The sequence below is a fragment of the Macrosteles quadrilineatus genome, unplaced genomic scaffold (assembly GCF_028750875.1).
Source record: "Macrosteles quadrilineatus isolate MER2022 unplaced genomic scaffold, UCM_ALF_1.0 Scaffold_3__2_contigs__length_128488019, whole genome shotgun sequence".
In the NCBI taxonomy this organism is placed as follows: domain Eukaryota; kingdom Metazoa; phylum Arthropoda; class Insecta; order Hemiptera; family Cicadellidae; genus Macrosteles; species Macrosteles quadrilineatus.
In genome coordinates this window covers 29035970-29063124 of record NW_026542596.1, presented here as the reverse complement: position 1 = coordinate 29063124, position 27155 = coordinate 29035970, and the positions used below count along the sequence as shown (strand labels likewise).

The following is a 27155-nucleotide window of genomic DNA, read 5'->3' as shown; positions in this document are numbered from 1 at the left end:
GCAGTCGCTCGCAGTCGATTGCGTTTTTTTTTTGCGTTTGCTTTGCAGCACTGCTTTGCAGTGGTTTGCGTTTTTGGTTGTTTTGTTTTGTTATGTGATGATTCAACTTTGACAACAAACAACTAACTCAACTGTCACTGTCTACTGTCATCAGATGATCAGTGTCGTCATGTCATTTCATTGTTGATTGTGATGATGATAGTAATATAGGCAGAAGGTTGTAATTCTTATGTTTTGGGTTCAATTTAGCCCTTCTTCTACTGTAGTTCTGTAGTAGTGAAGTGAGTGGACATAGTTTGACTCATATGCCTAGGCTACTTTGTGAAATTATTAAGGCTGATGTATGTAGAAAATATGAAAATCTAAACTAGCCTAATATTAGGGTTTCGTCAATGAAGCTGTAATAATTAAGCCTAGCTTTGAAATCCTTTTCTTATAGTCTAAATGTCTATAATTTAAAAATGTTCTAATCATAACCCCATAACTTAACTTAAGTGTTTATTTTTTATTTTTCAACTTTAACTTAATATATGAACATAAGCTGGACTATTATAACGAAGTAGGCCTACTTTTATTAAAATTCCCATTTCAAAAATAAGGCCTAAGCTAAAAAAGTGGTAGGGAAACCCACAAAACCCATCCCTCAAACCGCCCACGATTACTTACTAGAAAAATATTTTTCTAGTAATCGTGAAACCGCCTAATTTTTGTGAACGGACCATTTAAAATTATAGGAAAGAATGATAGCCTAAGGTAACAAGCTAACTTAAATCATTTACTAGCCTGTAGGCTACAGCAATTTCAATATTTTAATCAAATAGGCTAAAATAAGTTAAACTTAATTTGCATACAGAAATAATATCTCAACAGCGTAAACAAATAACTTATTAACCTCAAAAACCTAGGCCTAAGTTATTCTGTAAAATTAATAGGCTTAACTTAAATTTAGCGACAACATTTTACTTTTGAAGGATGGAAGCGTTGGTCCAAAGAAAACCTGAGGTAAAATTGCATTCCCAAATCAAACGAGGGATGATACTAAGTTATGGTAAACAGAGCTCTAAGTTACATGTTGTAAGTTACCTAAAGGAGAGGTTTCCCAAATATCATGTTTTTCTAGGAACTCGAACATCCACCCTGCTGAGAAGGTTTAAACAATCATTTGGACCATTTAAAGTTTTTTTTTAGAATGTTTCATTCAAAATTTGTATGTTATGCCAATATTTTACAAATAAATATAGGCCTAAACTTATTCAATATTCAGTATTATATCATACAGTGCAAACCCTGCAAAAACACTGACTTAGGTTAGAAAGAACAAAATCATGCTTTCTACTCTACAATGAACTCTACAAGAATTAAGTTATTGCATAAAACTGTTTTAGAAAATGGCGGAGTACTGTGACTTTGACTGGACTGGTTATAGAGTGCCCATTAGTCCCTCTAGCGCTCCTTATACACCAACTAAAGAGGTTCCTCTGGGGAAAGAAGAGGCTTTAAAAGTTCTCAAAAGTAAAGTTGACTCTAACAAAGGTAAATACCAATTAGGTTAAACAATTTAGCTTTAAACAGTAGCTTACATGAAGGTTAAAATACAAGTGTTGTAAGTTACTCAATTGTGTTTTCTAATTTTGATCTTCATTTTTGCATGTTCAGGGCTAACTTATTTCTGACAAAATCAAATAAGTTCAGCACACAAAATACTGCAAGGAAACGTAGTTTTTTAGTAGGCCATTATGAACAATCTTAAACTTACTGTAGGCCTATTAAAACGTTTTGACATCAAATTGACTCTTATATTGCATGAATCATTGAATGCAAAATTGCAATCTGGCATAATGTGTTCAGTCGGTTTGGGTTGTTTAGTCAAATTAGTTTTTAATGAAGGAAAAAACTGAGTGTTTCCTGCAAGCTTCTTTTAAACATTTGTTAAGGTGGCTTGTTTTGCTCGGTGTTGAATGTGTTGATTTGGTGATTTCAGAATTACCAGAAATGACAGACATGTTTCTCCTGAGGTTTCTGCATGCCCGGAAGATGAAGGTAGAAGAAAGTTACCATCTACTATGTAGATATCACCAGTATAGGAAGGAGAACCCTGCACTGTTTGCCAATATGAATCTCAATGATACACTGATACAACAAGCTCTGTATGATGGTTTCCCTGGTGTTTTGGCTAACAGAGACAGGTTGGTGATGCTTAAACAATATTTGAGTGAAAATTTTGAAACGTACACATTTTAATGTCCCTGGCCTTTTATTTTGTGGATACAGTATTTGACATTTGTAGTATATTATTATGTGTTTTAATATTTTTTGTTATGAGGGTAACAGTTACAAACATTTATTTGGCTTACATAGGTTCTAGGTATTTTTTTTTTTTTGTATTTTTAAAGTCACGAAATTCACGACCATCACGTGTCCCTAGGGTACATTTTTAAACTTTCACGCTATTTTTAGACTAATTACTCATAACGAAATATATTATGACATATTTTTATGTCATCAATAGTTATTAAATTTACAAAAAAGGGGAATAAGTTACAAACATTTTGTTTTAATTGCAAAAAGACTACCATGACAAAATAAGTCTGTCCCTCGATTTGATGTCCCGACCATAAGGGCAAAATTTGCAACTTTAGAACACAACAGTGGCAATCCTGGCAGCGATAGCGTCATTTGGTTTTAGAGACTGGTTTGGGATGTGCGTTAGTTTCTTTGTGCTGGTGGATTGCAGTAAAAAAAAGAAGTACAAGATTATTATAGGTAAGTTTGTGCTTTTTGTAATTTTGGTGTGCCACGACCGTACGTAGTCATTTGATGAATTAGACATGGTCTTAATTTTTGTTGTTATTATAGGCCTATTTTAATTGCTACGTTAACCTAGAAATCCACTTTGCCTCCTCAAACAAGAGGTGTAGAGCAGCCACCAGAAAAGAACCAAATAATACACAATTTCACGACCGATGCATCACGACCATCACGGGGTATTTCATGATCACAATAGCTTTATCAATTAAACTGTGTTATGGTGGTGAAAATAAATTTAAACATCATTGTAAATTGCACTGTTTAGTTTAATTGCAACAAAAATCTTTGTTATAACAGTATAATTAATTGAAGGATGTAAAAAACAGATTTTAAACTATGTTTACATTGACAGGTATATTTATTTTGTAACGTTTTATTATAAGGTAACGCTTAGGCCTATATTGTACTAGCTGGCCCGACAGACGTCGTCCTGTCCTAATGTGGTTTGATGTCAATGCTTGTTCATTTTCAAGATGAGCTCGTTCGCATGGCTCAATCACGTCCTGGTTGAAGTTTGTTTGCTACGCTTACTCACCTTTAGGTTGGAACTTGTTGGCTGTGCTCACTTGCCTTTAGGTTAGCTCGTTCGCTACGCTAACTCGCCTCCAGGTTGAATTAGCAAATTAGCTGTTGTCATAAATTTTAAAAAATAATAGTGCTGCACCCTGTTGGTAAACCTATTAACTTTTTAATGCTATTGAACATCACAGAACCAAATTGTTTAGTTGAACCAGTTAAGATTCTTTAATTCCATTAAAATATGAGTACTCATAAGGTTAACATGGGAAACTCCAGAGTCACTGGAAAGGGGCCCTTTTGACAGACTGCGCCAAACATCACACAAACCATCCTTGAATAATGCTTAATAATGCCTTTACTTGAAATGTCAATAAAATAAAAAACGTTTAGAAAAAAAATAAAAAACAATTTATAAGTGCTTTTCTTGAAAACGTACGTTTTTAAATTTACACTTATTTAAAAAAGATTTCATGTCTGTAACTTTGCTTTGAAAAGGTCCTATATTTGCTATTATTGAAAATTGATGGCTTTACCCTTTCTTTTTCAAGATTCTTGGACTGCCATACTTCTGAACACTAGGATACAGTGAAACAAATTATGCGCTATTTGAAAGGCACAATGTACTATAGAATAAAATATGACAAACAGCCTGAGAATCAAAAGTTAACCATATAGTGTAGTGATGCTGATTTTGCAGGTGATATGGCAACTAGAAGATCAACTACAGGTGTAATCAGCTTCTGTGCTGGATGACCAGTCACTTGGCTCAGTCAAAAACAATCATCCATTGCCATATCAACAGAATAACAGAAGAAGTAGTTTACAAAGACAATATCTACTGTACAATGATCACAATGATATATGATGTAGTATGATGTACAAGTTCTAGTTTACAGTTGAACATAATGTTTCAGACGAGGACGGTGTGTTCTGGTGTTCTTCTGCAACCACTGGGACCACTCAAACTATTCTCTAGAAGTCATCTACAGGTCTCTTCTTCTGACCCTCGACCGTCTGTTAGAGCAGGAAGAGAATCAGATTAACGGCTTTGTGTTTATAGTGGACTGGACTGACTTTTCTCTCAGACAGTCGACAAATATAAGTCCAAGAGTCCTGAAATCAATGGTGGAAGGTCTTCAGGATTGTTTCCCAGCTCGATTCAAGGGAGTTCATTTTGTAAATCAGCCGTGGTACATTGAAGCGGCCCTGATGGTTGTGAAGCCTTTTCTCAAAGAAAAGACTAAAGAAAAGGTATTTATTTTTTTACATCGTATTTGTATTACAAAATTGCTGTTTTTATTCCTTGTTTTTCTTAAAGATTTTAATTTATCTGTTTAAATCTAACCTTTAATCTATTTAAAAGCCCTTAAATATTGTTGAATCTATAGGCCAAACCAAATAGCCTAAATATTACAAGTAACTGATAGAGTCTTAACCCTATCAGTGCTAGGCATTTTTTATTTTTCTTAAAAATGCTGGTATTTTTTCTAGAAATATCTAAAAAGTGCTAGGGTGAAATTGGTGATTTAAGTAGTGTTTTGTGAAAAACTCCACAACTTGCCTAATTTTTAAGGTAGGCCTATTAACCTCTGTTTTGTTTTGTAACTAATGAAATCCCCCAAATAACAAATATATAAATATGGATTAAAATATTTAGAGAGTACCTACCTATATATGTAAGTTTTTTTTACATAAAACCATACACAAATTTTGAAGTAATGATATCAATTTTTTTATTAAAAATATATAGGCTATTGCTGTGAATAAATCCTAAAAATTTCATGCAAATAGTATTATTTATAAAAATTATACAAATAAATTTAAAAAAAAACTTACCAAAATGTTGATTTGCGCAGGTATGAGAAAACCAACTTCGAACACTTTGCAAAATGCATAAGGCAGGCCTAGTCTTGAATATATTATTTAATACTATTAGTCTTTTGCATTAGGTAGTCTTTTAAATATAGGTACTATTTTATTTACACTATGTACATGTTGTCTTTTTTTACACTATTAGTCTTTTGCATTAGGTAGTCTTTTGAATATACTATTTATACTATGTACATGTTGTCTTTTTTTACAAACAGACATGATTTACAAAACATTCTGGGTGTACGAGCGCCCCACACCGCACACACACTGTCCTCGATCTCCGCCTTTTCCCTTCGGGATGGTTTTCATGAGCACAATTTGCACACTCTTTCCTTACCATCAGGAATTTTTCTTAGTCCATAGCCCAAATTTTGAGCAACTTCAACACTATCCCCACCCCCTCCTACCTCTGCTGGAACACTTTTTTTAGCCAACCATTCTTTTGATAAATCCTCAATTATTTCCTTCATAAAGTCAGCCCTTTCCAGCTTAAATTAATAAAGAATGTATGAATTCAAACCATTCTGCCAATTACATTAAATATAACTTTTTTTGCGTGTTTCATCGTTCTTCTTTCGTCAAGATAAACGTAACAAAATCTGATCGGTTGAATCTATCTCCCCCATTCCCTATTATACTCCAAAGAATACAACTATTTTTTGCGTATTAGAACTTTTTTAATAGTTTTTCTCATAATGACCCTTTTTTATAACAAAATTTCAAAATCCTATAACTTTAACCAAATAAATCGTAGATGCATGGGACTTGCACCAAGTGATTCGGAATTTAATACAGAATTCAAATATAAATATATAACTCAAAATCAAAAATTCCCGACAAGAGGTACCTATTCGCTTTCCTCATCATCACATATAGTTTGTTTAGCTTTAGTTAGGGGTTTCCGGGGAAAAACCAAGGGTTTTAGGATGTAGTTTTGGAGTTTAAAACGTTGTTTCCCCATCAAAGTTTTCTAGAGACATAATGTCACAAAATCACATGGTACTAAATTGATCAGTAGTTCTCTCCTGTAAATCTGAGTAATTCATTCCCTCCAAAGATTACCTGTGTCAAGAATTCAGTATTCCATAGTGAAATGGAATTTATTATGTAATTACAATACCCAAGTATTCCATAATGCAACTCTTTTCAGGTGGTATTGGTATAGTTATAAGGTTTTCATGCTATAAATTAGTTAATCCCAGCTTATCAAAAGGCGTTTACGGCAATGGGCACGATCAGCCTCAGGGTAAAACCATTTCCTTTAAAATATACAGTTGCAGCCTTTCCTAATTCCTCGGTTAATTAACCTGCCCAGTACAGCTCGTGACATCTAAGCTGGCACTTGGCCGATCGCTACTAGTACCTATTTCAAAAACATTATGTCCCGTCGATGCGGGTTGCATCAACTGTCCTCGCGACCCATATGAAGGCGCTCAAGCACATAACACAAGGGGAGTCAACCCCGTGAGGCAGCGGAAATGTTTGCAGTCCGGTCTTTTCCCTACCTCCACCCTCCTCCCGCCAAAACTGCCCGCGCTAGGCCAAGTGCCAGCTTAGGTGTCACAAGCTTTAATTTCTTTAACTCGCCAACATTTTACGCACTCATTAGGTAACGATTTCCTAAATGCCATGTTTCAACCCTCATCTACACTATCAACAAAACTCTTCCATTATTCCACCACACACACTCTCCAACCACACAAATTGATAGCAATTGTTACAAAACAAATATAAATAATCCTGTATACAAACAAAGTTACCATGGTGATAAAGCAATAATTTTATACACATTCTAAGAAGGCTATTAAAAATGTACGGTATTAATTTTTAACATATTGCAACTTTATTATTATTAAGATCTACTTTAGCAAGATTATGAAGAGGACCATGATTCTTGTTTTAAATGTTACTTACGTTTTCTGTATACAATATAACGTACCGTAAGTGTGGAGTGTTTGTGTGTGATAAATAAAAATTATGAGAGAAAAATGAGTAAGCCATGTTAACAAGAAGAACCAGAATAGAATGTTTATTTGCACAATATTATGAATCATTTTAAAATCATCAGCTGTTCTAATTAATTCTAAACAGGCTAAATAAAAAATATTAGGTGAAAGAACTGAACAGTAAGTATTTTGGGCTAAACTTCATAAATTTTGAAATATTTCTTAAAAACTCCAAATTTTTACTTTTTCCCTCTTTTTCCTAAAATCCGTATTTCAAAATGGTACCTTTTTACTAAATACTTGAACAGTTTGGAGTCGGAGAGAAACTTTGGGTGTTGGGGTAGAGCAATTACTAAATACATCATACCACAGTAGTAGGCCTTATTTATTGGGGAGAATATATGAGTATTTATTTTAATTGCAGATCTGGATGTACGGCAACAACTTGTCCGCTCTCCATGAGGCAGTGAATGCTGATTTGCTGCCAGCTGAACTCGGGGGAGAGTTGCCTACACACAAGCCTGCTAGCTGGGCCGATTATATGTTGACATCAGACGCCTCCTCCAGATGGAAGGAAAAGTGAGTAGGCCTATATCGTCTAAATTTAACCTAAAACCTATAAAAAGATCACTTTTAACACCACCCTATTATGTATTTATCGAATATTGCATGTTCAGTTAGGCCTAAGACATTATGTAAAAAAAACTTATTTTGATTATTTTAACTTTTATGTGCAGTTGGATCTTGTCGGCCTAAATATCGTTGAGTGTCTATGACATCTTTATCTGGTATGTTGTTGGTTCATATACAACTTTGGAATTGTGGCGGTGAGGCAACACATTGGTGATTATTGTCGATTGATTGACTTTTATAACATAACCATTCATGTTGGGAACGATGACAACCCTTGAATTTAATCAGAAGGACTCAGTTTACCACGAATCACAGGCCCAAAGAGCCAGCTTTGATGATTGCTAATACTAATTAATGCATTTTCCCTACAGAAATACTATTATCCTTCAACGAATATAATAATTACAGATCAAGTGACTGGACACCGTGAAGTATTAATTGAAGTAATACTGGAATTAAAATGCTGACACTAGAAATTAGATTAATGTTGTTGGTAGCTGGAGTATGCAAAGAATAAGTTTATTGGAACTAAATTAATTAACGTCTCACACCATGCCTCACAAGGAGCCCCCCCCCCTCCCCATGTCCCACGAGTCTACAAAGCCATCTTCCTCGTTCCAACGATGCGGCTTGATTGTTGCCAATCTAAATTTATATTTTTCAGAATATCTACATATTGAATTTAACCTCTTACTTAACAAATTTGTTGCGTCTTTCCCTCTATATAACGAACCCTCCACATTATTATTTTAGAAAACCACTGTTCCTTTGATGAAAATAAAATAAAAATGTGACATTCAACGCTTGTGCTGATAATCGTCTACTCCGTTTTACATATCTGTCTGCTCCTGATGCCCTATGTCACAAGGTGCAACTTATTTCATTACCTGGGGACAGATAAACTATCTTTATATTCGTTTTACAAGTGTTTTTATTATCTTTTAGTAAGCTAAAATTATACACATTTTTGATGACTTATATTATGTTTTAGCAAATTTCCCCTATAGGGAATAAGCTATTACCGTAGTACTCATGGTAAGACCTGGACCCGGGACCGATTTACTTTTTCGTTTTGAGGTCCCTAGAGACCAAAATCACCATCCGTTCAAATTCATATATATTTATATATGTATCCGTTAGCGCGATAACTCGAGCAAAAGTCATCCGATTTTTATGAAATTTGGTACAGACGTGAAAAAAAATATCATTCCCAAGATTGACTGTATAAAACTTTTAAACCAAGAGTTGCAAAACATTTTTACCATGTTTTTCAGGTATTTGAGCTAACAATAACATTTTTATGAGAGTTAATAATTATGTGTATTTTTAGGGATATCGGAAAAGTCTATCCAGATGAAAACTAAGAGCAGTCAAACTGCAAGACCATTTAATTTAAGAGAAAGTTTTCTTGTTTAAGTACTTCATGGATCTATGGGTGCGGCATTTATTTTTATTGATAGATTTAGATTTAAAATCTAGAAACTATACTTAAATTCATTTTAGTTTATATTTGATTGACATTAGTCACACAATATGGCTAATCAAGGAGTTTTTATGGATAGTGTTCAGTGAGCTTGCATGAAAAAATTACAGTTCAAAGAGATAGCTTATGGATAAAAACCACAGATCTAACCTTTTTCTTTGTACATCCAAAAGCTCCTGGTCTCTAATTTTTTCATGTGAGCTACTTTATCTTTAAAAAACTTAAATTTCATGTGTTTATTAATATTGTAACCGTCCTGAAATGTGATCTTAATTATGTTTTTAAAACATAATTATCACTTCTATGGAGTACATTGGAGTATTCAATAGTTAGGTTATTTTGTACTACAGTAGTAAGCATTTTTAGTATCAACCTGGTTTTCTACTTATGAGCCTTACTTAACCTATGAAATATAAATCATTTTCTAGCCCTGGACAGGCGACAGGCACACGATTTGCATGTGATGCGCTTATAAGCACAAGCAATGATTGTGCCCCTCTCCACCTACCTTGAGGGTAAATCTTTTTCCTCCTTGCGCTCCAACAAACCCAAAACCTCTTGCGCTCCTGGGCCCAAGAACTTATCAAAGTGGCTCTGATCCCAAATATTTATAGGTATATAATATGTTCTTCATTGGCCTAGAATCGATGTTCACTAGGTTTATCTTCTATCTATTAAAAAAGAACTCACATCATTCTTTACTTTAATGGTTTAACTAATCCTAAAAGTATTTACTTGATATATGCTATACATATATAGTATAAAGTGGGACGGAATCTTATTTAACAGTTTAGCAAACATTCAAGTTTGGTTATGTCGTTATGTCTTATCTTTGTAATGTCATATCTTGTCTTACATTATTTATTTGAATGTGTCAAAATAGTAGAAAACAGTTTGGTGTTACTATTGATAACATTGTTTAAATACGTTTTTACTTAAATTACTAGCTGCCTGGTTTTCGAATCAAGCTAATATTATTGAATAAGATTTAAATCTATTTAAAAAATCTTTCTCTGTCAATGCTTCCTCGATACTTATCTTCCTTTGCCTCTAGTCTTTCTTTCTCTAATGATCTTGAGGATAAATAGTCTCTATACGTCAGATAAAATCCTACTGTGATAATAACTTCTAAATTTGTGTTGATGTCAGAAAGCCTTTGTGGTTTTCTAGCTGTTTAGTTTGTTTGCTCTTGTATTCATGTAATTATTTTATCTACAGTTTAATAGTGATATATTAGCTAGAAAGGGAGTGTCTAAAGCTTATTCTATAGTTCAGGGGACTCCACCTTTTTTACTCAGGGGCCATTTTAATTTGTTGGAGTAGGCTAAAGGCAGGCACCAGTTCAGTGTTGTTTTACAATTTGATATCAATTATTGAGAAAAAAGTGGCAAGTGAGAAATGTGTACCTAATATAAAAAAATCTTAATAGGTTGTTTGACCTGGAAACTAAAAATTGTTCATCAATTTTGATGGCTGAAAAATAAAAATCCTTGAATATTAAATTTGAATTTTAGAATGGTGGTAAAAAGCATTGAATCCATTTTGTCGGCGGTGTAAAATTGGTTCTCTTTTAATGTTGTATGACATCGTCATTGTGGAAGACAATTATGGTATTCCTGAGACCGTAAAATGCTCACGAGTACTGCCATGTTCGCGAGAGACGATCACGCTATCACTGAGGCCGCAAGGCATTGTCACGAGTACTGCCATGTTCGCGAGAGACGATCACGCTATCACTGAGGCCGCAAGGCATTGTCACGAGTTTTGCCGCGATTGTGAGAGACAATCTTCAGCCAACACTATAAAAAAATATTAATTTTTAGTTGTCTACACTACTTTTAGGCAGGCCAAAACAATCTATTACCGGCTGGAGGTTGGAGACCCCTTGCTATGGATACTTCAAATGTAAAGATATAGCTTGATGAAAACAAAAACTCTTCTCTAATCTCTGTAAAAACTAATCCTCCTTGTGATAATAACCGTTATACAGTATAACATTACATATGTCAAGAAATAATCAATTAATTTATTTGTAAACTATAAGGCTGTCTTAGGCACACACATTTAGAGAAAGCACAAACATTACTAGATAATACCAAATATAACTCTAACATCAAGATTATAGTTTTATACCTACAGTATTAAGCTTAATATACTCTTTCATTGGCTTATGTAGACAAGTCTACAGTTGATTTTTTTATGTCTGGCTAATTTTTTTTTTCTATTAGTGAACATTTGAACAATTGAAGATTAAATTAATGTGTGTAAGTAAACAATAAGTCCTTTATGGAGTACAAACTAAACCAATGGTTACTTATCATAATATCCAGTTCAGATATGACAATAATTTGTATTATTTCTTACAATTAAAATAATGTATTTTATACCTACCAACACTTTATAAAATTAAGTTAGTCAAGTGATAAGTTATTAGAAAATATAACTTGCTCTGTCTGTATGCTTTGTATAAATTCAGTATTAAACCATATTCTAAAACATTTGTTTCAGATTGTGATTATAAGTATGAATAGCATGTTTATGTGCTTGTTTTAAGAGTTGTATTCATGATAATATTCTTACTCAATTTGTGTAACACTAATCAAATAATAATCTCACCTATTTAATGATTTTTAAGTTAGTGGATTTTAAAATGTATTTTACTTTATATTGTTTATGTTTTTGGAATACAATATAATTTTTGTATTACAGATTTGTATACTTGTTTGATATTATTTGTTCTAAATTAAAATGTTATTCTATTGAAGTATTTCAATAATTTGGTTTTCTCATAGGTTTTTATGTTAACACAGATCTATTATTTACTACTTTTTTGTATGTAGCTTACTTATTTGTGGAAGTCAGGAATTTTATACATTATGGTTTTAGGTATAATGCACAACATACATATTTTAATATGTAGGCCTACCCTTATACACCTAATTAGATACCTATATATTTTTGTTATGTCAAGTGTTGAATTATGTATCAACTCATTTGATAAAAACTGAAAACAAATTATTTTATCTGTACTACACTATTAATCGTATTACGACATTCTGGTTGAATAAGTATGCAGAAAAACAGTACCTTTTTTAATGTTTTGCGATGTACAGGAAGTCAAATGTAACATTTCTGGATACATTTTAATTTTATAAGTATTGTTGTAGTATTAGCTGTTTGGTACTCACTGTGTGATTACTCAGAGAATATGGATCAGAGGATACTGTTAACACATTGAGTGAAAATATCAGTGGGTGCTTCCCCAAGACCATGAAATTGTTTTTACATAAAATCTTACCTTTTGTTCCCAGAAGTGAGGATCCAGATCAGGTCGGAAATAGGGTTTTGAGCTGTTTTTTCCAATAAAATTTGTGTTTAAAATCGCCAGTCATGGGTGATTCGGCTGGCCTGTGCAATAATATTTGCGGGCACCGTGACAAAAATACTCCATTTTTGGTCTCACAAACGCAGTTTTTGACACCAAATATGTTAAATAGCACTACAACCAATATTTACAATTATACAGCCCCTTTCTATATACCAAAGTCCAGTTCCATGATTCACAGTGACTGAAATAAACAATTGTTGGGAGGGAGAAAGGGGCTGTATATAATCGTAAATATTAGTTAAAGTTATATTTATCATATTTGGTGTCAAAAACAATGTTTGTGAACTCCAAAAGAACTCCAAAAATGGAGTTCTTTGTTTGAAGTTCATTGTTCGTGATGGTGAGTTAATACACAACGTTTTGGGATCTGGAATCTGATACCGTCCTCAGGTGAAAAAAACGTAACTAACACATTACAACTAACAATACACAAATGTCTAACCTAATTTGGAATACACTACAGAGGGTAGCAGTAAAAAAAGATGCACTGTATAATAGTCAAGTCATGATACAACATGCAAATAATAACCAATCACAAAACCTATAGTCTATAAAAGGTGTAGTGTGAACAGCTCACACAATGGAACACTAATAGCACAGTTCGCAATGACTCCACTAATGAGACCACCTATCACAAAGCTCGTGATAGGAATAAGCAGAATTGACGTCCATTTTTGCGGCATCGTACATCGTGGTTTTACTTTTCCAGGGACCGGACGTCATTTCCGGTTGTCTTTAAGTTTGTTTAAGATTGTTCGGCCATGATGCTTCAGTCTGAGTGACTGGCGATTTTGGACACAATTTGTATTGGAAAAAGAAAAAGCAAATAAACTAAAATAATTAACAATAATAGTTATTTGTGTAACTAGTGAGCAAAGTGGCACTTTGGCTGCACACGAGAGCAATGTTTACGCACAAGCTGCAGGCGAGTGCGGAATGATCTCGAGTGCAGCAAAGGCCTTTTGCACTCGTGTTACACATTATATTTTTCCTACAGTCACTATAAAGCATATAAATAATTAGTCTTTCAAACACTATACAACACGTTTTTAGGTTCAGCTGGCAACACAAATAGGTGCCCTAGAGAAAGTAGTCACCGGTCCGTATCACTCCGCTTGAAGGGGTTTCGGCGCCTAAAAAAATGCTTTAAAGGTATTTTCTTGTTTATTAAGATTTTAGCAATGTTTTAAACAACGTTTAAACGTTTAAAAGAAAAGTCTAGAAAGTTCAGAAATACCGAAACTATAATCATGAAATGACAGGTTAAATCGTAGTTATAATAGTCAGTCAGCTGCTCATAGTATTATTATCTTTAAGTGTTGCCAACCTATTTCCAAGCGTACACGGATTACGTGCATAATAGAACCACGCTGTTTTGTGTTGTTTCGTTGGAATTCTGATGTGCGTTGAAGTATAAACTGTACGACAAAGTATAAATATGCAGCAAATTAGCAGTTTTCTGTACTATAAACAGTACAAGGAAGCCAACTTTGTGGGTGACTGTAGGAAAAATATATTGTTTTGTCATATAAATAGCTTATACACTTATACTTTATTCAGTGGGACCTGGCCACTGGCCACTGGCCAGTCCTCACTCAATGTGTTAAATAAGAGGAGTTATTAAAGCCTTGCAATAGTTTTAATGTAGAGAATTATGGTATCATTAACCAGTTTTGTTCATAAGAAGAGAATGTATGACCAGGAAAAAACTGTCATCTTGAATAGACACAATTGAGTAGAACTGTTAGGCTCGAAAACAGTTTGTGTGTGTGTGTACTATTGAAGTGTCCTCTGATTTGTATTCTCTATGGTCATTGATAGAATCTCAAATATTGAGTTCATTCACTTTACTTTTTGTATGTAATTTTTATGTCTTTTCATATATATATATATATTTTACAAAAACAAACAAATGTTGACAAAAAGCAAAGGTTTTATTTGCTATAATTCTTTAACTATTGTATAAACAGTGCCTTCTTACTTATCTATATATATAAAATCCAATGTATGTTTGTATATTTGTATGTTTGTATATTTGTATGTTTGTCCTTTATGGACTCCAAAACCGCTCGACAGATTGTAATGAAACTTTCAGGCATTATTAAGCATCATTCAAGGATGGTTTGTGTGAAGTTTGGTGCAGATCCGTCAATAGGGCTCCACCCCAGTGGCTCTGGAGTTTCCCATGTTAACCTTATGAGTACTCATATTTAAATGGAATTAAAGAATCTTAACAGCTGGTGCAACTAAACAATTTGATTCTGTGATGTTCAATAGCATTAACAAGTTAATAGGTTTACCAACAGGGTGCAGCACTATATTTATTTTTAATTTATGTGAACAGCTAATTTGCAACTAAAAGGTGAGTGAGCGTAGCGAACGAACTTCAACGGAGGCGAGTTAGCGTAGCGAACGAGCTAACCTGAAGGCAAGTGAGCGCAGCGAACGAGCTCCAACCTAAAGGTGAGTGAGCGTAGCGAACGAACTTCAACCAGGACGTGATTGAGCCATGCGAACGAGCTCATCTTGAAAATGAACGAGCATGTGACATAAAACCACAATAGGACAGGACGACGTCTGTCGGGCCAGCTAGTATTTTCATAAAAACAATAGCCGTAGTTGACTGTGACCATGATAGTTTTTATACAAACCTGTAAAAATAGTACCTAACATATTTAGTTGGTTTCTATCTTAAGCATAGCTGTCAAACATTAAGGTCATTTGTATAAATAAAAGCAATATTACTTGTAGTTTTATTTGATTAAATTTTGTTTTCTAACAGTCCTTAAAATGTGTGGGGTTTTGTTAAAGAGTCTAGAAATTGTTGAATGAAAACAGTATTGAACTTAATATAGACAAATTTGATAAAATTACTGCTGGCAAAAAATTTGCCGTACAAAATACAGTTAACATAAATTTAATAACCCTACAGAAATTTCAATACATTGGCTGGTAACTTCTTATAATACAGGTAGTTTAGAATGCTAGAGTTTTTAGATTTAACTGTTAGCAATTTGACTTGGATATAAACTCTTGCCAATCAGTACACATCAGGGCCGTCCGAAGGGGGGGGCAAGCTACCCTGGGCGCCGTGGCAGTGGGGGCGCCAAGCGGCTATTATTGTATTAAAATAGTATTAAAATATATGCAACTATTACTGGGGGGGGAGGTGGCGCCACAACCACGTTTGCTCCGGGCGACGCCAACCCTAGGGACGGCCCTGGTACACATCACATAATGTTCTGGGTTGAGCAACTAAAACTTTAAATTAGAAGGCCGAACAGTTAAAATCCAGTCTCTTAAGTTTTCATTTCACAGACCAACTAGTTATGTTGATTAATACTCGTTCAAATTTATCTTGTTGAATTTGTATGTTTACAAAAACTGAATTTTAAACAATTAGTTAAGAAATATTTGTTATTTTTCAAAAGTATTTGGTTACTATAACTTGTTATGGTTTTAGTTTTTATTATGAGATTATTATGTTACTACTATATTCTTTGTGTTGTGATTACTGTTTGAGTAAAAAGTGCATCTGGTGTTATTTATTCAGTCCTTAATAATCAATCTTGATAGTTTTTGAGGATTACTAGTATTAAAAATAAATTAACAAGTTACATTGTTGCTTTTAGCAATTTCACTATAGGGAAGTAGCTATTACCATAGGTCTCATGGTAAGACCTGAACCCGGGACCGATTTACTTTTTCGTTTTGAGGTCCCCAGAGGTCAAAAACACCATCCGTTCAAATTCATATATAATGTGTGTGTGTCCGTTAACTCGAGCAAAAATGATCTGATTTTGATGAAATTTTGTAAAAACGTGTAAACCTACATTTATAAGATCTTGCAATTACTTTCCAAACTATTTTGTAGAGCTAAAAAAAATTAATATTTTGAAGCATTTGTTTGAACAATGTCTAACGGTTACGGAAAAAATCCTAAAAAAGTCTAAATTTTAAAATATCATGTTATTCTTATGGAGAATAATTAAACTGTTGTATCTTGCTTGTCAATAGACATATTTTAATGAAATTTTAAAATTTGCTTTACGTCATACTAAGCTATCAATATTTAAAAAAAATCCCCTATTTTCTCCCCTGTAGCAGCAAACCTAAGTACTCATTAACATTAATGATATTTAAATAGGAAATAAATCTGACAATTTTAAAGGAATAATTTAGTGGAATTCCAGCCAAGTAGATTGAAATTCGCATAGTCTGATGGTTTGCTGCAGCGGTGGTATTATTATGTAGCTTGGGTTAGAAAATAAGCATGTGGATTTCTGGTGTTCAAACAAGTAAAATTAAAATTATGACATCAATAAGACGTAATAAAAATCCCTGGCTCAGCAGGTTAGCTTCTTGTGTGTGGCTTAATGTTGACTATGCACTTTGTTTTGTTCCTAAGTCTTTGGTAAACCTTTCGCTATGTCTGTTTGAAGAAATACACAGTATTAATCATAATACAATCGAATAACATAACAACGCAAAAATCCTCATATGCCAAAAATATACTCCAGACCGACCATACATACACAGATGTAAATAAATACCCCCACCGCTGCAAACCTGCAGACTAAGCCAATTTCTATTTTCTGGATTTGATTTTCACTTAAATATATTTAAATAGCATTATGTTTAATGATTTCCTAAGTTTGCTGCTGTGGGGAGTGTAATAAAGTGTGTTTTTAGCGAATTTCCCCATAGGGAAGTAGCTATGCTATTAGTATTACTTCAGGTGGCACAGTAAGACCTAGACCAGGGAGCGATATACTTTTTCATTTTGATCAATCAATCAATCGTTGAGATGGGGACGCCACCTGACGTCCCTAGAGGCCAAAAACATTATTCGTTAAAATGTTTATATAGGTATGTATAAATATACACATTTATAAGAAATGAAAAAGCATATGGGTCCCGGGTCTAGATCTTACCGTGTCACCTACGGTTATAGCTACTTCCCTATAGGGAAATTCGCTAAAAAAAATGCACCATATAAACATGGGTCTACAATTTCTGTCTGTGTGTGTATATGTGATTTTCACAAATTAATTCATTACTTTCTAACTCCTTAAGTGATTGACTTGAAACTTTGTACAAGTTGCACAAAGTATCAGATTTTTAAATTTTACCAATCCAAAATGGCGGCCATTAAAAATTTGCTATCTTTAAAATAACTGTTGATACTAAAATATGGCCTTAATCTCAATCAAGAAAAATAGAATGGTAACAGCAGAATATTTTCAGTTATAAGAACAAATAAGGATGGAAATTGCTTATTTCGTACTAGAGAGTTTTTTATTAATGTTTTACAAAAAAAAATACAGACTTTATCAGCCTCCCTATTATTGCAAACCTAAGTACTCGATAAACCTAATGTTTACTTTAATAGATTTAATTGAAAACCAAATCAGTAAATGGACATTCGCTTAGTCTGCAGGTTTGCTGCGGCAGGAGTATTATCTTCTAAATGCTGTATACATATACCCTCCTCTAGAGCCAAAAATAAATTCTTAGCACAACTATTATTAGGTACCTACCAAGAGTTGCTCGTCCAAAATGTGTTTATCGGACTTGTATGGTAGTCCCGCACGGGAACGACCACTCTCGTCTGGTAAACACCTTTTTTCAGGACTAGTAACATAATATACTATTACAGAGGATTTAAAGAGCAACATTATTCTCTTCTCAAATCATGGGTAAAGCAAATAGCTTATTTAAAACCAAAAAGCTGTGTGTGATTATTTGCATTGTGATGAGAAGTATCTGTCACTACTCGAGTCCCATTTTGGAGCTACACTGGTTTTTCTGCACTTCCTTGGCTTTACCTCCCTCACAAACCTCTATCTTGCCTTGAATTTGTTCCCTTTCTGGACCAGTAGTGAAGTATACTTATATTTAGCAAATTTCCCTATAGGGAAGTAGCTATTACCGTAGGTGGCACAATAAGACCATTGACTATATATACCTACAGTAAGACCTAGGCCCGGGACCAATTTACTTTTTCATTTTGATGTCCCCAGAGGACAAAAACTCCATTTGTTGAAATGTTTATATATGTATACAGGGTGGTAAAAGTCCCTGGACAGTTAAATATTTAAAAAAAAATGCAGATAGAGCTACAATACTTGGTACAAAGTTACAGGGCATAAAACTCTATTTTAACACATATTCAATGATCCAATAACTCTTCAGGGGGACGGCCCACAAGGAGTCGGAAGAAAATCTTAAATGGAAGCATAGGTCAATATGCACATCAAATTAAATGTCTTTTTTAGTAAAATACAATGCCGCAAACCGCACTTCAAAAGGTTGATCCTGCGCAAAATGACAGTTGTTCAAAGATTCATTTAATTAACATTGCTATTATACGCTTACTCCTCAGGGGGCACAACCCTAGGAATCGGAAGAAAATTGTTAACGTAAGCATAGGTCGATATGCACATCAAATTAAAGGTCTTCACTAGTAGATTACGATGCCGTAAGTTCAAGCTCAAAAGAATGCCTGAGTAAAAAATGGCAGTCGTTCAAAGATTCAAAATGGCGGATTCAAGAAATCTTTGAACATCTGCCATTTTGCGCAGGATCAACCTTTTAAAGTGCGGTTTGCGGCATTGTATTCTACTAAAAAAGACCTTTAATTTGATGTGCATATTGACCTATGCTTCCATTTAAGATTTTCTTCCGACTCCTTGTGGGCCGTCCCCCTGAAGAGTTATTGGATCACTGAATATGTGTTAAAATAGAGTTTTATGCCCTGTAACTTTGTACCAAGTATTGTAGCTCTATCTACATTATTTTTTAAAATATTTAACTGTCCAGGGACTTTTTTACCACCTTGTATATACATAATATATAGTATTAATTTATGTGTTCACGTAAGGGCTGCTGATATATTAAATATTTAAGTAAATAAGTACAACTGATAATATACAGGGTGCTCAGTTGTATTTACTTAAATATTTAATAATATATAGTGTATATTAGTATTCAAAACATTAGTACCCTTTTAACTCATTTTAATTATTATTAACAACCAGTTTCTACACTAAGGTCATGTTTACATTTCATACAAATACAATAACAAAAATATTTATACAATATAAAATGTCAACATGACTATGTCCTTAGTGTAGAAACTAGTCGTTTATAAATTAAAATGAGTTAAAGGGTACTAATGTAAAGTAGCCCTTATCACAATAATACCTATTAGCGAATTTCCCTATAGGGAAGTAGCTATTACCGTAGGTCTCATGGTAAGACTTAGGCCCGGGACCGATTTACTTTTTCATTTTAGTGTCCCCAGAGGCCAAAAACACCATTCGTTCAAATTTTTATATATGTGTATATATATATATATATAGATATATATATATAGATATATATATATATATATATATATATATAGATTTATATATATATATATGTGTGTCCGTGAACACGATAACTTTGAGTAGTTTTTATCCGATTTTGATGAAACTTGGTTTGAAGGTGTAAGGCGGGATAAACTTGAATGAGTTCGCGATCCAGCATGATCGGACCATGGGAACAGGGTTTTATGGGGTAAAAATTGGTTTTTCTCACTTCTTACCCTCAAAACATAAAATTTCCCAATTTTTCTCTAAACCTTCTTAAAGAGCTTAAAAAAACAAACAATTCAGTATATCAAAGTGTTTTTGTACGGTTATTGGTTACGGAGAAAACAAAAAAAATGGTAAATTTAAAATTCCCATGTTATTCTTATGGAGAATATTGTAAAATGTTGTAGTTTGCTTCTTTATGGATATATTTTGATCAAACTTGGCAAATTTATTTATTTTATAGTAAGCTATCAATATTTTACTAAAAACACACTACTTTATTAGTTTCCTTGTAGCAGCAAACCTAGGTACTCGTTAAACCTAATGTTATTTAAATAGATCAATTGAAAATCAATTCGGACAAATGGAAATTCGCTTAGATGGCAGGTTTGCTGCGGCGGGGGTATTTTATATATATATATATATATATATATATGTCCGTGAACGCGATAACTTGGGTAATTTTTGTCCAATTTTGATGAAATTTGGTTTGAAGGTGTAAGGTGAGATAAACTTGAATGAGTTCGTGAACCAGTATGATCGGACCACGGAAACAGGAGGTTTTATGGGGTAAAAATTGGTCGTTTTCATTTTTGACCCTCCAAAATATAAAATTTTTAAATGGTTTACAATACCTGCATATTAGTAATCCTTTGGATTACAACAAAGGATTACTATATGTATAGGTATTGTAAACCATTTTAAGTATAATACAGTAATCCAGAGGCTAAACAACTATTATAATTTTAAAATTTCCTAATTTCTCTCTATTAAAGAGCTTAAAAAAACAAATAAGTTAGTATATCAAAGTGATTTGTTACAGTTAAGCTATTGGCAATGGAGAAAATTCAAAAAAATGTAAATTTAAAATTCCTATGTTATTCTTACGGAGAGTATTGTAAAATGTTGTAGTTTGCTTGTTTATGCATATATTTTGACCAAACTTCGGAAATTTATTTATTTTATACTCAGCTATTTATTTTACTAAAAAACACACTTTTAGTTTTCTTGTAGCAGCAAACCTAGGTACTTGTTAAACCTAATTTTATTTAAATAGATTTTATTGAAAATCAATTCAGACAAATGGAAATCCGCTTAAAAAGCAGGTTTGCTGAGGCGTGGGTATTTTTTTAAAACATACTTTAAAGAGATAAAACTATGACAACTGATTGCAAAATTTAAGGCTAAAAATTTTTGGTATAAACTATGTAAGTATTTATATTCATCTATTAGTATTTTCTGTCTAGTCCAGATTGTAAAAGTCAAGTTTTTAATTTTGAATATTCATAATAAAATATACAAATCATTTGAATTTAAAATTGAAAATTGATAGCAAAACCAAAGGTACTTTCGTATTATATGGAAGCCACTTATTTTAGAGGGATTTTTTTACCGGAGACCAAAAATAACTACATAATTGGAAAAAACATACTTAAATTGACTTACTGTCTGAAACTGACATGATTACGATTAGCGGCCTTTGAGTTCTGCCTCCCAGAAGGCAGCGATGTTGGCAAGGATTGAGTTGAATGCGTCCCCCACCGGTAGCTGCCACAAATAATCCGCCAAGTAGGTATCCAGCGTGCTAGGGCGGTTATGTTAGGTTGGGTTATATCATAAATATGCTTGTAGGACTTTCCTCGTTTCTTTATGAATCAAACGATACCAGATGAGTCATCACTCAGGACTGACCCAGATACAGGCCTGACAGGTGACGTGCACACTCTGCTGGTCAATGACCTGACCTTGGCTTACTTGGAGGGGATTGAAAGTATGACTTATCTGGTATCGTTACCTAAACAGCAAGTATCGTAACCCAACCTAACATAACCGCCGCAGCACGCTATATAAGGGTGGCCTCCGTATAATACGAAAGTACCAAACCAAAAATTGAGAATGAAACTATTATACGTTTATCAATTAAACTTTTATGTTATTTGCTCAAGAAATGTAAATAAACTTCCAAGTATTGTATATGTTGGTTAGGTACTATTTTTACCTACTAAAATAATGACATCTGAAATAAAAACAGGAATTTGATTCTATTTGGCCCAAATTGAGCATCTATTTCCTCATGGCAGAACCTACTGAAGAACACTCTAAAGTATCTTGGGCAGTTCCTCCTCTTGACTTTTCATTTAAACAAATAGCTGACGAAACTGGTAAGTTTTAACATTATGACAGAATATTAATAGATTGTAATAAATAAAGAAATAATAGTGTGAATAGTTTTCATTTCCTATTTCAATTTAATCAACCCCAGTAATTGTCGCATCACAAAAACTCTAGTTTCAGTTTTAACTGATAGAAATGATTCACTCTTTAATAGACTGGGATGGTGGCGTTGACTTATAATCCAGCATATAGGAGGTCACGAATTGTGGATATTTATAGGCATACACTGTGGATGTGATCCTCCCTGGTGTGGATTAACGTCCGCACTAGTGAGTACTACAACTATCTGCAGTACTATCCTGATAATTAGACCAATTCCTTAATTCCAAGGCAAAAATGTGGTTTGGATTCCACCATAAACTGTAGGTCCCTTAGTTGCCATTAGCTGTATGGTCTATTAATTAACAGCTGTGTCCAAGAAATATGTCGGCCTTATTCATTAACACTACTAGACTATAGACTACAAGATCGCGCCACTCATCCTTGGGTTAAAATAGTGGCGTCCCCATCCTAAAAAATTGATATTGTATTCTCCATTTCATATATTTATTTGCAGAGAGCATATATACAATTTTATTTTATAATGATACAAATATTTCAGATGGATGTTTGCTGTTTTCTAGCTGTTTTGAATTAGTTATGAGTTAGTCTGTATTTTTTATGTTTTGTGTGGTGATTTACCTGTCAATCTCTTTAGATTACTATTGTGTGTGGTAAAATAACCATGATATTTTAGTAATAAATCTTTGGTACCAGTAATAGGGTTCTGGTAACTGAGTGAGCTAAGAGGTTAAGAGAGTTGAAAGTTCAGCTATATTTTGTGGAAAGTTTAACTTCAGGAAAAGTAAACCACAATAATAAAAATATTAAAAATGTTGTCTTCAGACATTTTTACCCAAAAACCAAGTAAGAATCGGCTGGGTACTGGTCCAAAAGTTGGAGAAGATGGCAAGTACAATGCTGCAGCTGTGTGGTTAGGCAACAATAAGCTACAGACTACTAGAGATGCGGCAGCCATCTTGAATCTGCTTCTTGTTGCTCCAATCAATCTTGTTTGGCTCGACCTTTCTTACAACAAGATATACGATATCGATGTGGTAATGTATACAACACATAATAATTTTAAAGTAAAATTTATTAAAGATAATTCAATTTTAAAGACACTTAGCAGAACTCCTGAAAACACTTTGTGAACTCATATAGTGTACCGTATATTAGCTGCATATATGTCTACTCATCTTAAGTATAACAATCTATGATTTATGAGAAACAATAAGCTGCTCCAGCAGAAATTACGATCATAAAAGTAACTTAATATTAAAGCTCTGACTAATAAAAAAAAAAGTTGAATGAGGCCCTAACAGAAAGTGCAAGAATCTGACATTCTATTTTCTGTATTGATCAGCTTGTGGGCTTCACTCACCTTAATTTGTTAATCCAGGACTTGTCAAAATTTAATACACGAAGACACACAACATACACATACACGTACATAAAAAAATCGTCCTTGTGTCTTCGTGTATTAAATTTTGACGAGTCCTGGACTAACAAATTAAGGTGAGTGAAGCCCACAAGCTGATCAATACAGTATAATAAACCTCACCTAAAAACATGTCTTTCAAAAATAGGATTCTATTTTCCCTCTTTGTTTTTGTTGATGTGGCATACAATATGCTGGAGATAACCTATACAGTAAGTTGTCCTTTCAGTTTGGTGTGGTTAAGAGTCCTTGGAGCCTAGACATTCTAACTCATAAAACAATTTTAAAAATACAAAGAACATTTTTAACTACACAGTATACTAGATATTTAAATTACAATCACCTTTGTATTTGAAAATATATTTTGAGATGGTACTGTAAATAACTTTTCAGCGGCTGTTTAAAAAGATCAAAATTAACATTGCTCTTATGGCAGGCAAATCCAAGTGGCCGTTGGTTTCCATGAAATCCCTTGGAAATCAATTCAAAATAACAAAGATTATAATCACTTTGGTGTTTGAAAAACTATTTTGGATGAAAATTAACTCTTCAGCAGATGTTTGAAATTATCCAAGATGGCCGCTAGCCTCCAAGGACACAAGACACATCAGGAATCGGTAATTTACATCAGCACACTCTGTCATTGGGTCGATTCAACTAGGATCTTACTGCTTCAAATTTAACATGGGAATGTATTGTCTAGTTGTGTCCTTAGTCAACGATTTTACTAACAATTTTCAGCAAATCCTGCACTTCAAGAACCTGAAGATTCTTTATTTACATGGTAATGTAATTTACAACCTGGAAGTGGTGACTCAACTTCAACCACTTCAGGAGCTCCGTTCACTCACTCTCCATGGCAACCCTATGGATTCCCTGCCACAATATCGCACGACAGTACTCCATCTACTACCTCAGCTTACTAGTCTGGATTTTGTACGAGTCGTAAGATCTGAGCGTCTAGGAAAACCTCCTCAGTGGCACCAAGATATTGTTAGAGGAAAGAAAAAGTCTCTGCCCAAGGATTGATTCTGATTGCCACTGGTACACATGGAGGAAGGAATGGACAAAAATATTATGGATAAAATTAATTATTGCTTGACTTTTGGTATTTATTTCTTTTGAGAAAGGTTTTTGCTATGGACTTCTATGAACTTCTCTTATTCGTTCTTGGATGGTCTGTTTTCTTCTCATCCTATACATCTTTAAATAATTGTGTATAGGTTGTGCAAAAGAACATAAAACACAGGACAAGTTTGCAGGTAGGTTCGTCCCTCCAATCTCAACTTTAGCTCTAGGCTTTGCATCAACTTTCCTCAACCGATTAACTAAGGGAAGACCAACATCATCATTGGATGATACCCAACAATTCAACAATAATTCAATTCCAATTTGGTCTTAGGAAATGTTTTTAAAACCATGAAGAACACCTAATGATAAGATGTTAAAAGACACATAAAAAAGGGTACTAATTTTTCTGCAGTAAGTTGAATAATAATTCAAAAGAAATTAAGTGAAGCACATTTCTGCTACTAATGTTCATAAAGGAACGGGAAAGTAACACCAAAGAGTACAAAACATTGGTCCTTACAACGACTTTATTCTATAGTTAAATATAGCTTTAGTATCTGAGAAAAATATAACTTTACATAAGAGGGTAATCAGCTTCTGCCGTGTAACTCTTGACTCTAGAGAACCAAAGGGAAGGGAAACGGGAGCCGACAACCTCAAACGTGGACGATGTCTCGTGGCCATCTCTATTCTTGGTGAACACTGAGTAGCAACGCCATCTTAGCTGTCCGTGGTTCTTAGAGCGCCTTGGGACTATCTCAAACTCCTGCAAAGGGAAAACTAATAGTAAACAAATTCAAGATTTATCAGGATGAATGCAAAAGTCAATGTGTACGTGTTTTGAAAAGGTATGATTTAACTATTTAAAAGCTACGGAAATCAAATTTTTTAATTTAATTGATTGCAATGTGTCTTCAATACTTGCGGTGAATACTTTTTAACAAAAGCTGGGGTTTAAACTGAGTGGTTATAATGCTTGCATTTAAATCAGAAGGTCCCAGGTCCGGTACCAAAAAATATCAGTAGCTTTTTGATGGTTTTTTTCTGGGGCTTGATCATTTGGGCTTTCTTTCATTCCAAACACTCAAGGGCTTGACATACATTGATATGGTTAACACGTTTGCTACTGAGCGTCGCATACATCCGACACCGAGGTCATTGCCACAGACTGAGGTATACATTTGAATCTTACACATAGACCGGCTGTCACTTGGTTAACAGTACACACAGACCACGGGCGAAAACCTGTAAAACAGAGATCGTTTACATTGTAATACGCTACAATCGTTTTTGTAAATAATTTATTCTTGTTTTTTTGTATTTTTTATAACCTTTTGTAATGTCGCATATTTGCGAAGCCCGGTCTACAGCAAAGACAATAGTGAAAATTATCATAGTTTTCTTGAAATAGACCAAACGCCCAATATATGCGACAGTTAATTTTTGAGGTGAAAGTAAGTCAAAAACAGATTATTCAAGAACAGTTTATAACTGAACAAATATAAAGGCTACATAGGATAATGCAGCATACATACATACAGTGATGCAGAAAAGTAAAGACAAGTTTTTCCGAGACGTAGGAATTGGCTAACTCAGGAACTCGCTAACTCGGTCGTGTGGCGGAACTGGCTAACTCTGGAACTGGCTAACCGTCTCAGTCAGGAATTGGCTAACTCCGGAACCCGCTAACTCGATTTTGTCTCGCGGCGGAATTCGCTAACTCTGGAAGTCGCTAACCCGGCCGCGCCCACTGCTCGGAGCGTTGCCAACCTTGTACGACAAAATAATCGTACACTGCCGTATTTCAAAATGTCAGTGTCTATAAAGATACAGTAAATGTAATTTTTTTTTTTATCAATTCCACTTTTAACAGATAACTAGCCCAAAGTAATTAAAAGACAATTAAAAAATCATGAAAAAGTGTTTTTTATTAAACTGTACAATGGCCAGTTAAATGTTTATGATTTCGATCTTAAATATAAATGCCATCAGTATAAAAGAAAATAATAGAATATGAAAAATATTCAAAATTTAGTTTATTGGTAATAAATAATTAAACCTCTACGAAAATAAGCTAAAATACACGCAAGTTCTTAAACACGGAAAACAGATTTAATTGTAATGTCGTAATAAACCAAAACCATTAATTAATACAGTCATCAACCATCGTAACTTTCATAATTAATTCATAGATTTTAAA

The 27155-nt window shown here is 33.8% G+C and overlaps 3 protein-coding genes across 5 annotated transcripts in view; 2 read left to right on the top strand and 1 right to left on the bottom strand.

Moving 5' to 3' along the window:
* The first annotated feature begins 171 nt into the window (after positions 1–171).
* LOC128990601 (clavesin-1-like) lies at positions 172–12732 on the top strand. 3 transcript variants are annotated; one of them, XM_054413065.1, is made up of 6 exons: positions 172–217; positions 1386–1533; positions 1982–2186; positions 4242–4578; positions 7570–7724; positions 9109–12732. In XM_054413065.1, the coding sequence occupies exons 2-6, from the start codon at positions 1389–1391 to the stop codon at positions 9140–9142; spliced, it is 876 nt and encodes a 291-aa protein (XP_054269040.1). In that variant the 5' UTR covers positions 172–217; positions 1386–1388; the 3' UTR covers positions 9143–12732. The 3 variants fall into 3 exon arrangements, with proteins under 3 accessions (XP_054269040.1, XP_054269038.1, XP_054269037.1); XM_054413063.1 differs by having other exon boundaries at positions 208–281; XM_054413062.1 differs by lacking the exon at positions 172–217 and adding an exon at positions 282–341.
* An 8670-nt stretch (positions 12733–21402) lies between these two features.
* On the top strand, positions 21403–24959 carry LOC128991157 (leucine-rich repeat-containing protein 51-like). The gene is made up of 4 exons (XM_054413925.1): positions 21403–21437; positions 22262–22391; positions 23290–23501; positions 24626–24959. Exons 2-4 carry the CDS (start codon positions 22304–22306, stop codon positions 24911–24913), a joined length of 588 nt encoding a protein of 195 aa, XP_054269900.1. The 5' UTR covers positions 21403–21437; positions 22262–22303; the 3' UTR covers positions 24914–24959.
* A 505-nt stretch (positions 24960–25464) lies between these two features.
* LOC128990497 (F-box only protein 9) overlaps positions 25465–27155 on the bottom strand; it is a 34290-nt gene continuing 32599 nt past the window's right edge. The window contains exon 10 of the mRNA XM_054412871.1: positions 25465–25721. Within this exon, the coding sequence (XP_054268846.1) occupies positions 25530–25721 (192 nt within the window). The 3' untranslated portion in view covers positions 25465–25529. The remainder of the gene's footprint in view (positions 25722–27155) is intronic.